General features: G+C 40.5%; 1 protein-coding gene across 1 annotated transcript; it reads left to right on the top strand.

Moving 5' to 3' along the window:
- The first annotated feature begins 585 nt into the window (after positions 1-585).
- Fam111a (FAM111 trypsin like peptidase A) lies at positions 586-10,613 on the top strand. Its single transcript, XM_058579593.1, is given in 6 exon segments — positions 586-685; positions 1,288-2,212; positions 2,429-2,557; positions 4,718-4,836; positions 7,125-8,724; positions 8,727-10,613. Coding segments are annotated over 3 exon segments (1,824 nt in total). The 5' UTR covers positions 586-685; positions 1,288-2,212; positions 2,429-2,557; positions 4,718-4,755; the 3' UTR covers positions 8,870-10,613.
- The last annotated feature ends 289 nt before the right edge of the window (positions 10,614-10,902 follow it).

Genomic DNA, 10,902 nt, shown 5'->3' with positions numbered 1-10,902 from the left:
GATGCTGACTCCTGGGAAGGGCCCAAATAGCTCACGTTTCCTGCTTCCCACCTACCCACCCAGCCAAGTGCCTCCTGAGTGTTGGAGCACATGATTCTGCGGTTACCCAATCCTCCTGCCTAGCCATGGCTGCGGGCACTTTGGAGCCACTTTCCCGCCGCCTACTAACCCAGCTGCTTTCCTCAAGTTGTTGCAATTGCTGGTCCAGGACAGTCCAGTCCGCTCTGCTGGCTGCCCCTGGCGACCCACACCCTCTAAGCCCCGCCCAACCCAACTTCCCTCTAACCCCATTGGGGTCCTTTTTAATACTTCCCGAGGAACTGGGAGAAAAGAAACAGGTGCATTAGGTAATAAAGTTATGGGGCGTGGTCATTCTGGCCGGTAAAAGTAGCGCTTAAGGAGAGAAAGGGGGAGCGCTCCCCCGCCTGACCTTGCCATCCACTCTCACCCGCCAATTACGCGGAAGCCGTGGAACAGCTCCACGTGGTGGCCAGAGAGCGGCCAATTGGCTTCCGAGGAGGCGAGTTGCTGTCTGAAAAGAGAAGACGAGCTCAGGATCTCTCTGTTCATTGGCCAGGCGCGTCATTTCTACCGGGAGAGCGCGATTCCAGTGCTGGCGGGAAAGGTCCCTTGCAGTGGTGCTGGTGAGTTCATCGCTGGACTTGGAACGGACTCTTCCTCTTAGGTATGTTACCCCTTTGGTTCTGGGCTAACTGGGAGAATTCATTGGCAGAAAAATCTCGGGCTGGTAGAGAGCAGGAGGAAAAATCCTCTATTCCTGGATGCTTACTATCTTTTCTAGAGAGGGTACCACGTGCAGTCCCTGGAAACAAAAAGAACAGAGATGGGTGAAACGATGTATTGCTTTTGCAGTGCTTAACATGATGTGCTTGTCTTGCTTTCATCAATGTAAATTTACTGTTCCAGGCATGTTCTGCCAGGAAATTAAAAAGTTGCAAGTGTTTTTATTATTTATTCCAGTAACGTCCTCAGAGACCCAACCAGTCTTCATTAGAAGGCATCAAAGAACAGGTTGCAACTCAAGAATTCTTGAACCTTCTCCTCAAAATCCTAACTTTGGTATATCCACCAACCCTAAACTGTTACCCAATCCTATCTAATCCCCCACTCCCCAAACACACACACTAAAGACCAGGTTTAAACCAGACTTCATAATCTCAATATTAGCCCAGCTTTGCTTTACCCTCCCCAGGAAACTACCAGAATGCTGTCAAGCTATTAGTCTCCATTACCTCATAAGCAATAAGCTTGGCTTTGTCTTATCAGCAGGTTGCTTTGATGACATTTCTGAAAGCAGACATTTGCCATTCTTGAAGACCCCTGCAAGACCGAATCAGCCTCTTCCACCTTAACCAACACCCCTCAACCCAGAATCAGTGTTCCCTGCTGAGGTCCCTTCAACCTCCCGTCTAAGAGCCCTCTGCCCCCAAAGCTGGGTAAAGTAGCTGTTTCATTAAGTTGAAATCCAGTTCCTTTTCGTTGTGTTTCCCAAGTGCTGAATCTATTTTGTTCCTAGGAGTAAGGAAACCTTTTAAGTAATCCTTTTGAATTATCTGCTCGGATTAAAAAAAAAAATCTTATGGTTGGCGAAAATCTGCCTTATTTTTTAGCAACAATGCAGTTTGTCTCTGTTATTGTAAAATATCATCATCATCATCATCATACTTCAGTAAAAGAAAACTTCGTGGAGAAGAGAACAGGCATGGGCTCTGATAAATGTGTTTCCCAGGGCTCGCCCTGACGACCGAGACATTCAGAAGGTTTTGTTTTAGACTGATGGCGCTGTCTGAAATAAATACAAAATCAGATGCTTCCCTGGAGAGCCACCTGAGGCCAGGAACAGCCAGTCTCCCCCTCTTCCCAGAGGTCCAAAAAAAGCAAGGAACTGAGGGGGATGGAGGTGGGAGATGGGGTAGTTTAGGAGAGAAGAGGCCTGACAGGCAGAGAACGCAAAGAAAGTAACTAAATGGCAGGGGCAACAGCCACTCACAGAAAGGTGGGCGGTCCTTTCAAGCCCTTAGTCCCACCTCCATCCTTTCTTGTCCAATCCGAGTTTAAGTGGGCGCACTCTCATTGGCCAGACTAGCTGCCTCTCTGTGGAACCCGGGCTGCTGACGTGCATTGGCGCGGGATTTGAATGCCAGCCCTTGGGTGTGCCAGGCGCGCAGCAGCCAGGGAGCCCGGGGAATTGGTGAGCCAGCCTGGTGGGCGAGCGCTCGGGGTGGGTGAGCCCACCGGTTGCTCCGCAGGGTGGGCGCGGGCGCGCTGGAGCCTCTGGGTCTGGAAGGGGATGAGGCTGGAGGCCCAGAAACCTGGGCCAGAAGCGTCGTCCACCTGGAGGGTCCGAGGGCTCTGGATTTTCTTAGAAACTCATTACCAGTGTTTCTTGTCCCACTCTGTGCTGGAGAGAGGAGCGTCGTGGCGGACAAGGACCAGGCTCGGATCGGCCATGATCCCAGTTTCTGGAAAGCGTGGCTGAGCCAGAGAGAAAGTGAAAGCAAGCGAGCGCGCGCAGGAGCGAGCCGGGTGCGACACTGTAAGAGAGGGAAGGGGGGGGCGGGGGGGGGGAAGGACGGAGAAATAAGAAGATGCTAGAAGTATATCGAAGGAAGGCAAAGGAGAGGGGAACAGGGAGAAGGGAAAGGAGAGGGGAGAAGAAAAGAGAATATGAGAATGAGAAATTCCAGGAGAGCTGTCAGGTGGAGATGGGATCCAGGACAGGCTGTATTACTTTTATCCCTTTAGTGTAGGAAGTAAAGCAAGTCCTTTAGGTGAGTAGAACCTAGACATATCCCACTATAACACAGGGTTGGAATAGGAGAGCGGTAAAGTCCTTCACATTTTGATATAACACAGTTTAGTGTATATACTAGAACCCATGTGTGGGGCGGGGGCGGTACTGGGGAGTATTCTTAACATCTTGGCCTTTTCCACTGCAGCTGCTCATATACAAGCCAGTAATCCTAAAATTCATATTTCTTTCTGCTTGATTTGTTTTCCTTTTGTAGTGGGTGTGTTAATTACTTCTGAAGCAATTTCTTTCTCAGACATCATTAGATGAGTCATCATCAACAGTGACACCCCACCCAAATTTTCTGCCTTCAAAGATCTTACAGCTGGGCTCAGTTCCTCAATTGTTTGTCTATTTTTACCACCTCCACCCCTTCTTTCATGTTTAAAAAGTATACCTTTGGTTAAGTGTTTACTGATAATAGTACTGGCAGTAATATTTACTGGGCAGCCTATTAAATGGCATTCACTGTTTTAAAGGACACTTTTTAATCTTCACAACACCAGAAGTTAATTCTAATAATGCCCTCATTTTAGATAAGGAAAATGATACAGGAAGTAGTTAATTGTTATTTCACAGGTCATGAAACTGGGAAGTGGCAATCTTATAGTTGAGCCCAGATGTTCTTATAAATACTGTCATTGATATAGTACACTTTCATATTCATATCTTGTTTAAAATAATTGTCTCTTTTTACAAACAGGAAACTAAGGTTCACATAGGCTAACTGGATTTCCTTAGAAACTCATTACCAGTAATTGAGAAGTTCCTGCACCATAGTGAAGTGGTTACAAGAATAAGCACAGTCTTTAGATGACTTCCACTTGCCAAAGAGTGCAGAGGAGAGTGCATAAGTAAAATGACAAGGGAAAGAAGCAATCCAAGAAGTGAACATTCCACAGCTTTTCTGTCCACTTTGACAGATCAATGCTTTTTCTAGAATGAAAGAGACTTAAAAGCCAAAATTAAAGGCAACTTTCATACCTCATCTGGATTTTGGGTTTAACAAATTAGTGTTGTGATTATAAAAGAAAATGTCCTTCATTTTAGAAATAGAATATATATTTTTTACAAATAGCCAAGTAATAGAGATAGTCTAGGTGTCCATCAGCAGATGGATAAGGAAAATGTGGTATATAAACACAATGGAGTTTCACCCATCCATAAAGAAGAATGTGATTATGTCATGTGTTGGTACATGGATGTAACTGGGGAACATCATGCTAAGTGAAATAAGCCAGACTCAGGAAGTCAAGGGTTGAATGTTTCCTCTCATATGCAAAAGCTAGAGAGAAAACAAGGAATTAAAAAGGCAGTGGGGGGGAGGGTCTTATGAAAACAGAAGGGAGAAAAGTAGAGTGGAAGCTTATGTAAACTTTTCAGATTACTTTATGAAATCCCATTCCAAATTTCTTTTATCTTCAGGGTATTAACCAGTTCCTTTCCTACCCTTTTCCTTAAATTTTACCATCTCTCGCATCTCCATCTTAAATAGAGACCAAATTTTAACTCAAGGTAAGTAGAAGAACACACTTTTGAATTCTCCAGCTATAGATTTTTCTATGGGTTTTAATATTTGCACTTGGACAGATCTCTCTTCTCTAAGCTATCCTTTCCCCCAAGTTTAAAAAAAAAAATCTAGATATAACCTCTTTCCCACTGTAGTTGGGATTCGCAGTTAGAGATAATTTTCATAAAGTGTCAAGTGTAGTGACTGACACATAATGCTCTATAAAAGAAAGCTTTTATTGTTGGGGTGATAATACTTGGTGGATAAATTATTTGCTAGGTTAGTATCTCTGGGGAGGGCAAGGCCAGAGCTGAAGAAGGAAGTTCATCTCTTCCTCTACACAATTAATGACAGCTATGAAGATACTGCTGTAACTTGAACCTTTTTTAAATTAGTGTTTCAGCTGAACTGCCTATTTCATCTTCAAGTCATCATGAGCTGTAAGAAACGCAGGTCACAGAAGAACTTGTTTGATGTGAAAAAAAACATGAAAATAGAGAACTATTTTTCTCAGGTATGTTTGTAAATACTATTTATGTAATGAATATGCTAATGTTAGATTTAGCCATCCTTGAGTCTGTATTGCATAAATCTTCCTGCCAAGAAATCATATCATTATATATTGGAAATATTTATATAAGGTAAGAACTTTCTCATCCACTTTGTTTTATATATATATATATATATATATATATATATATATATATAATTTTGGTCATATCACACTAGCCCTTAAAAAAAAACTGGTAGTAATTCCTGGACAACCATAAAAACCAAATAACTATATTAAACTTTGGATAAAACAAAACCAAAATTAATCTATTTCATAGCACAGAAATACCATGCCAAGTGTGACTGATATACTGAATCATAATAACCTACATCTGTATAGTGCTTTACAGTTTTTGAAACAAATTATTTGCTTGTTTATTCTTACCATAACCATGTTAGTTAGGTAAAAGAGTTTACCTCTAATGTGTTTCCTTGAAAAGTTCCTATATGTGCCCAAGAATACTTTGACAAGTTGGAATTCTGTTACAATGCGCCCATGGGGTACATGAGCAAGATGTTTCTGACAGCATTAGGCTTTAGAGATGCCTTTTGAAGATTTGCACACGTAAATTTACATTATCTTGTGTTCTTTTTATCTCTTTGACCCAGACTACTAGTATTTAACAAATTTACCCTATCATGCCAGTCAGGTTGCTAGGTTGTGCTACACAATGATATTAGGCCTAGTCTTTACGACAATCCTGGCTTTGTTATTCCCATTACCAGAATGTAGTCTTGCTAGCATATGACCCCATGCCTGTTCATACTCTCACCGTAATGAGTAGGACTTCAGGAAAATGTACCTTTTAGACATAGGTACATTTTCCTGAAGTCCTATTCATAAGCAGTTGCTCTTAATTTTTCATTAATTTTTTTTGTGCTGTTTGACTAATCCTCTTTAATTCCTTCCCCTTCCCCAGCTCCTGGTTCTTAAGATGATACCCTATAAAAATCAGTATTATGCATGCTTGTAATCCCAGTGGTTTGGGAAGCTGAGACAGGAGGATCATGAATTCAAAGCCAGCCTCAGCAAAAGTGAGGCACTGATCAACTCAGTGAGACCCTGTCTCTAAATAGAATACAAAATAGGGCTGGGGATGTGGCTTATGGGGCAAGTGCCCCTGATTTCAATTCCTGGTATCCTGCCCCCGCCAAAAAAAAAAAAAAATTGAGTATCATGAATGCAAATTTTACCAAGAAAAAATGTTTGGTGTCATGGAAAGGAATATTAGACTTAAGTGTTGGTATTCTGGCACTCACTTCATTTAGTGGTTATTACATGATGCTAGGAAAGGCACTAACAAGAAAAACTTTCTATACCTAAGTTTCTCCATCAAAAAGACAAAGAGAGGCCATATTTGTTTCTTCTCAAGTCATAGAATTTGGGTATTAATTGATGTCATAGAGGAAATAAGTTAAGTTTTTTGCATGATAGGTTCTGGGTGAGTGAAGGTATTCATTATTAGAAATAACTGTTTGTATGACCATATAATTAGTTAGCTAATGAGGATTTTGTTTAAGATGTAAGGCCTAATAATAAATCATGGTGATGTATTCTTGCTGAACTTGGTATTTTTAAAAATTTTTTGTTTTAATTTTTAGTTGTTGATGGACCTTATTTTATTTACTTATTTTTATGTGAGTGCTGAGAATCGAACCCCGTGCCTCACACGTATGAAGCAAGTGCTCTACCAATGAGCTACAACTCCAGCCCATGAACTTGATATTTTTTTTTTTTAATATTTATTTATTTATTTTGATTCTCGGCGGACACAACATCTTTGTTTGTATGTGGTGCTGAGGATCGAACCCGGGCCGCACGCATGCCAGGCGAGCGCGCTACCGCTTGAGCCACACCCCCAGCCCCTGAACTTGATATTTTAAGAACAAAATTTTCAGTGCAGTTTATCACTGTTTGAGAAAAGTAAAAATTTTACAACTGAGAATAGTAAACAAGACATGAAGTGATACTTTAAGAAAGCTGGTAGCTTTTTAAGCATGTGTCTCAGAAAAATGCACCAGCGTATCATATTCGGAGCTTATCTGACTCATGTGATGTGACAGTCTGCTCAGCTTATATTCTAGAGCTGAAGTTAAACTCAGATCTAATTATATTCACTGGTTTTTTGACTATGAGTTTCCCATAGAAATTCTGTGAATTGCATATTTAAAAAGGAAACAAGCAACAACAACAACAAACTAGGGTTCTATTCAGAGTCTCAAGGTTTTTCTTCTAACATATGTTTTTAGGTCCCAAAAGAACAGCAGAATAATTCCGGTATTATTCAAATGAAGATGCAATCTAGAAAAAGGCCAAGAGATATGACTAACACCCAGGATCAAAGTTCCCACTCACCCAGGAAAACTCCAAAAGTCCAGACCACTTCTCCAAACAAGATCATTAATATTATCTTGGATGTAAACCTTAGAAAAAACAAGAACATGAAATATATGCTCACACACAGCGAGGGGGGCAGCTTGCTGGCGGGGCTCAAGACCCTTGATGCTGTCAGAAAAGCTATGGAGACTCGGCCAGGTAAGGAAATGCTGGTGCGTGGCACAGAAGGAATTGAAGGCTTCTTAAACCTTGGAATGCCACTCAGTTGTTTTCCTGAAAACAGCCACGTGGTAATTACATTTTCCAAAAGTAAAAGCAAGCAGAAAGAAGATGGCCAAGTATTTGGCCGGCTCAACCAGGAATCTACTGACGTGGTCAAATTTTACATTCATGCAATTGGGAAGATCAGAAAACGAATTGTGAAGCGTGGGGAACTTCACAAAGAAGGAAACAAACTCTGTGTCTATGGTTTCAAAGGAGAAACCATCAAGGACACCATGTGCAAGGATGGAAGGTTTCTTCCCTTTTTGGAGACTGACAATTGGAAGCTCATTGGTAACCTGGACTCCATTCTAGAAAACTCACAGCTGATAGATGAGTTAGAAGGTAAGCTCTTTCAAGTTGAGGCTGATCAAGTAATGAACCCTAAGGCAGCAGCTGCTCAAAACAATGAGTTAGAAGAAAGAAACACCCGTGTGTTGAAAGAGTACATTGTGGAAGAGTATCCCTGTTTGAAAAGAGAAAGTGAAAAAATCAGGGAAAACTTGAAGGAAAAAATGAAAAAAAGACAGAAGAATACTTCTCTATTTAAATTGCATAAAACAAATTTTGGGAAATGCACAAAAAACTCAACTCCAGTGAAAGTAATCAAACATCTTTCACAATTCAGTGACTCAGTGGGGTACATATTCTGGAACAATAATGGAAATGGAGGCTGTGCCACCTGCTTTGTTTTTAAGGGATTGTTCATTTTCACTTGTCGGCATGTAATAAACGATATCGTGGGAGAAGGAATAGAGCCAAGCCAGTGGGCAGATATAATCAGTCAATGTGTAATGGTGAAATTCGATTATGAAGATACCCCAGTCACAAAAGACAACTGCTTTCTCATTGAACCTTGGTTTGAGATATCTGACACAACTCTTGACTATGCCGTCCTGAAACTGAAAGAAAACGGACAAGAAGTACCTGCGGGACTGTATAATGGGATTGGTCCTATACCGTATAGTGGTTTGATATATATTATTGGCCATCCAGATGGAGAAAAGAAGCATACTGATGCTTGTGTTGTGATTCCTCAGGGTAAACGAGAAGAGAAATGTAAGGAAAAGATTCAGATGAGAACAGCAGCAGGTTACTATAAATCTGAGTTTATCCACATGTACACTCAAAGAAGCTTCCAGGAAATGCTTCAAAATCCTGATGTGATTACCTATGACACCACCTTTTTTTTGGGGTCTTCTGGCTCTCCAGTGTTTGATTCAAAAGGTTCCTTGGTGGCACCACGTGTCTGCTACTGAGTGAGAAGGCTCATATCATTGAGTTTGGCCCGGCTATGAACAGTATCCTCTCAAATATTAAGCAAAACCATGAAAGATGGTATAATGATGTATTTCTAAACCAACAGGATGTAGAAATGCCAAGTCAAGAGTACTGAGGACTGGTGAGAATTTAGTCCACTTACCAACTTTAAGGGAATTGCCTATTTTATTCCATATTCCATGGTCAATTTCATAAAACATATTAATAATCAATATTGCAGGCCACTTTCCATGAGCCAAGCATTTTTCTATCCCCTGGAGAAATAAGTTCTAAGAACCCTATGAGGAGGAGAGCTACCCCTATTTTAAAGTCAAGCAAAATGAAGACTTGATATGATTTAGCAACATTTATAATGACAATCTCCAGTAACTTGATGTTTTTTTCATTTCTTCCCCTAAATTCACTTGCTTCACAGCAGAAGCTTAGACTTGTTTACCAATTATCCCCCATATCTGACACATGGAAAGGAAATGCTTAGAAAAATGTATGGGTCAATCAGGAGCAAAATATGGCACTGTAGTTAATGTTAACTGAAGAGTTAAATGCTTGGTTAGAAATGATTACAAACAAAAATCTTTTACAATTTCTGAGATTCTCATATTATTAAATGTCAGAATACACTTGTCCTGGAAAGTCAGAAGTAATATCCACTCTTTGGTGAAGGTGTTCCTGCACCCGCTGTCTGACAGGGTCACAGTGTAGGGGATGCTGCGGCAGGGCCGCACCATCTGGAAACTGGAACCATTAGAAATGTTAAGTATTTTGTTTATGATCCTCATGATATGGATAACAGGGCATATGTCAATCAATAATAAAAGTACATATTGCCTGAGATTGCAGGAAAATTCCCAGAATGAGACTAAGGATACAATTGAGACATGCCATGAGGTGCATTTCAATCTCTCTCAGGATACAAACAATGGTGTTATTCCTCAAGCCTGAGCAAGAAGAAATATTTATCCAATGGTTAACAATTTACATTAGCCCCCCAACCCCATTCTAAAGCCACAACCTGTACAACAGCCTAGCTACAGAAAAACAATTGCTGTGCCAACAGTACAAGGACCACCGTATGTAGCTTATGGTATCCCCCTCGAGGACAAGAGGCTAATAAAAATACATTTCCCCAACCAATAGACCCTCCTTTGCCTTACACAGAAACTAATGATAAAAATGGAAAACACACAGTTAACATAAATGACAAATGGGTTGAGGGATAAAGCCTGCCCTTTAGTTAAAGATTACAAAGACATAAAAATTGGTGTGCTTTGACCAAGGATCAAAGAAGTTCTTTAAGAAAGTAGTTGAATAGATCATATGAAAAAAAGAAATTACCTTGGAAATTAGAAATAGAATAATGTAAAATTAACATAGATATATTTTAGAGGTACTTCAAAGTAGTAGGCTTTTAAATAATAGACTTTCACTATTTTAAGTGTGTTTTAGTGAGATTTTAGTTTAGAAGTAAGAAAGCTTACCAATAACCATAAGTATGCTTTAAAGTTAAAGATTAATGAAATAATTATAGGTATGCTTTAAAATCAGAAGTGAATAATAGGTCAGTAGTCATATAGTCTAGTTGCGTCGCTAGCACCTAGTGATTGAGGTGAAAACATAAAAGCTTAATCATGATTGACTAAGGTTACAGAAAAATATTTTGAACAATGTACTCAATATCTTAGGTAATCAATGTATGTAGAAAAGATTGTAATTCTTGAAAATTATGTAAATCAAAAAAGTTTTGTGCTTTGAAGCTATCCATTAACTACCTGAAAAAAACACCTGTAAAAAAGGAATAAAAATAAAGGTCCCTCCAGGGGCAGCAGAGATGTCTTCTGGAGGTTGCTCGGAACTTGCAACCTGTCGTCCCGACTCTTCTTCTTTCGACCACTCCTCCTTCAGGGCCCCTGGAACCCCACTCCCCCTGGCCGGGGCTGGACCTCAGCAACTCTTCCCATATGAACAGGCTACGAGGACAAGGGCATCTAAGAAGGTCATATTCCTTTATTCTGATTTCCTTTGTTTTAACCTAATGTCCTTTTTTCTGTTCCAAGATCCCACCCAGTGTAGGCATCACATTTAACTTTCATGTCCGTGGGCTCCTCTTGGTTGTGACAGTTTCTCAGACTTCTTGGTTTTAAGGCTGCC

This window comes from Marmota monax, unplaced genomic scaffold, assembly GCF_021218885.2.
Source record: "Marmota monax isolate L192 unplaced genomic scaffold, Marmota_monax_Labrador192_F-V1.1 WCK01_AAM20220418_F8-fsc00038, whole genome shotgun sequence".
NCBI classification, from domain to species: Eukaryota; Metazoa; Chordata; class Mammalia; order Rodentia; family Sciuridae; genus Marmota; species Marmota monax.
This window is presented reverse-complemented; position numbering and strand designations above follow the sequence as displayed.